Genomic DNA, 2,500 nt, shown 5'->3' on the forward strand with positions numbered 1-2,500 from the left:
CAAATCGGGATTTGTACGCGGATCACATGATATACCAGGAGGTGGCACGATCAAATCTGCGCTCCCACTTTGCCTATGCTTTCTATTTTTGAAAATAACAGGTATTGGTTCAATGAAAACTCTTCTAGCATATCGGGATTTGTAAGCGGAACACATGATATACCAGGAGGTGGCACGAGAATTTCTGCCGCTCCCTCCATAGATACACCACCACTTTTTAAAGTTAACAGGTATTGGTTCAATGAAAACTCCTCCCGCAAATCGGGATTTGTAAGCGGATGACATGATATACCAGGAGGTGGCACGATCAATTCTGCGCTCCTACCTTGCCTATGCTTTCTATTTTTGAAAATAACAGGTATTGGATCAATGAAAACTCTTCCAGCAAATCGGGGTTTGTAATCGGATCACATGATATACTAGGAGGTGGCACGATCAATTTTGCCAATCTATGTATGGTTATATCTACTTTTTTTGAAAATGTAAATTTTTTGTTTCCTCGTTTATTTTTCTTGCAAACCGGGATTTAGGACAAGATTGTTGAATATGCGGGGACATGTTGTGCAAAGTTTTTTAATGGTTGCAATTTCGCATGGCTGTAAGGAATGATATGGTTTTGGAAATCATGGAAAACACACTGTATTTTTATTGTCAAGAAGCCTTTATTTTCATGTTAATTTTGTATATTTACAAAATACACTTCATTTGCTACTTGTCTATTTAATCATTATATGGTGCGTTATTATATAATACAATATAATACAATTTATTTGATATAATATAATATTATTTATCTTAACATTGTATAACACTATAATATAACGTATAATTTTATATGTATGTATTAGTGGATTAGAAAAGAATTTTAATAGGTTTTTTATTTTTCTTGTACAGTTTTTTATTTTTAATTGATATTGATACATTATTGTAGATTTAACTTCTGTTTGCACGATTTCCCCATCCTCTACGATGCATATCCTTGTATTCATCCATAGCACGAGTTTGTTCTAAAAGTTGTGGGTCATCCTTCTCTATCTTTTCTTCCTTTTGAATGTCTTCTTTATCTTCTTGGTTATTTTCATTATTATCACTAATTGACAAATCTTGCAAACATCTGGAGTTTATTTGATTACGTAGTGAAGCATCTGGCCAACTGAAAAAGAAAGTAATTATGTTATTTTTATTTTTCATGTTTGTTTAGTTTATTTTTATTTTAGCTAAAAAATATGTCACGGACTTACTCTCCTTCCTTAACTCTTTGATCATAAAATTCCTGTACTGTTAATACTGGAAGACTTGGATATCCTGCACCATAAACTTTCTTTTGCAGCTCATTTCGAGTAATGATAATTGGTTGGAGTTTACTGCCAGATGATTTAAATTTATGCGAAGAATGAGATGTCATTGTATCTGAATGACCCACTTTCTGCATGTGCTCCAATATAGGTTTCTCTGCAGCTATTGAACTTAATTCCTCAATTGTTTGAGTTATATATAATTTCAAAAGTGTGATAAAATACTCCCTTTTTGTTTCTTCATCGATATTTGGATTATCCATACTTTTCTGCAAAACATCTAAAGATGTTTCCAATTCTTTCTGTTCCTTATATCTTTGCAACTTTGTATTTCTACGAGAAACCTATGAAATATACAAGATGAATTAATCTATTATTACTAAAATTATTTTAATTATTATCATTAATAATTAATGTTAGAAATTACCATTTCCGTAATCATCTCAGCATTACTTTTTACTCTGTCACTGGATGTGCTACTATTTTCTTCCTCTGATTTAGGTTCGGGAATATTTATATCTGTGAGTCCATAAGCTTTTACTCTTTTTAGAAAATCAACAAAATAGATCTCTGCTACTTTGACAAGATGCATTCTGTCATCAGTACCACATATTTTAGTGATGAGAGTACCAAGAAGAGCCGGCAATAGAAGATATTTGAGATGTTCCGTTGACACTTCATCGATAGTTTCATTTTCACTAAACATGTCCACTAGAGATACGAATCTTGTTAAATCTTCAAACATATTCATTGCTTTCCTGATGTCAGACTATATGAGTAACAAATGTATAGAAACTTATAATATAGAACATTGTTTCAAGCTATAAATTCTTTATAGATGATAATCAAATCAAAATAAGTAATAATAAAATGTTTATTTATTTTTATTACCTGTACTTTTGGAGTATTCGTTGGTTCGTCTGTTTTATTAATATTATTGAATAATCGAAATGCATTGTCAAATAATTCCGTCAAGGAAGCTTTATCTTTTTTAACTTCTGACATTTCTATATTTCTTATTAATCTTCCTAATACTGTTTTTCTTTGCTCAAAACAATAAGGTTATGTTTGTACTAATTACAACTGAATGTCGATAAAGAAAATATAGAAATGTCCGTATACCTGAAGTTACTGATAAAAACTACTTTACCACGTATGATAAAACAGTTTTAGCGATTTTATAAATAGTTAAAACCGTCGATAAA

At 30.9% G+C, this 2,500-nt stretch overlaps 1 protein-coding gene across 2 annotated transcripts in view; it reads right to left on the reverse strand.

The window, feature by feature from the left end:
• Positions 1–873: 873 nt before the first annotated feature.
• LOC122635340 (immunoglobulin-binding protein 1b) overlaps positions 874–2,500 on the reverse strand; it is a 2,122-nt gene continuing 495 nt past the window's right edge. The window contains exons 1-4 of one of the 2 annotated variants that reach the window (XM_043825457.1): positions 2,187–2,500; positions 1,723–2,064; positions 1,242–1,639; positions 874–1,153 (exon numbers count right to left, since the gene is read on the reverse strand). The exon at positions 2,187–2,500 is cut by the window's right edge and continues 495 nt beyond it. In XM_043825457.1, the coding sequence (XP_043681392.1) occupies positions 934–1,153; positions 1,242–1,639; positions 1,723–2,064; positions 2,187–2,300 (1,074 nt within the window). In that variant the 5' untranslated portion in view covers positions 2,301–2,500 and the 3' untranslated portion in view covers positions 874–933. The remainder of the gene's footprint in view (positions 1,154–1,241; positions 1,640–1,722; positions 2,065–2,186) is intronic. The other variant, XM_043825458.1, reaches the window with a different exon arrangement.

Source organism: Vespula pensylvanica, chromosome 18 (assembly GCF_014466175.1).
Source record: "Vespula pensylvanica isolate Volc-1 chromosome 18, ASM1446617v1, whole genome shotgun sequence".
Classification (NCBI taxonomy): Eukaryota; Metazoa; Arthropoda; class Insecta; order Hymenoptera; family Vespidae; genus Vespula; species Vespula pensylvanica.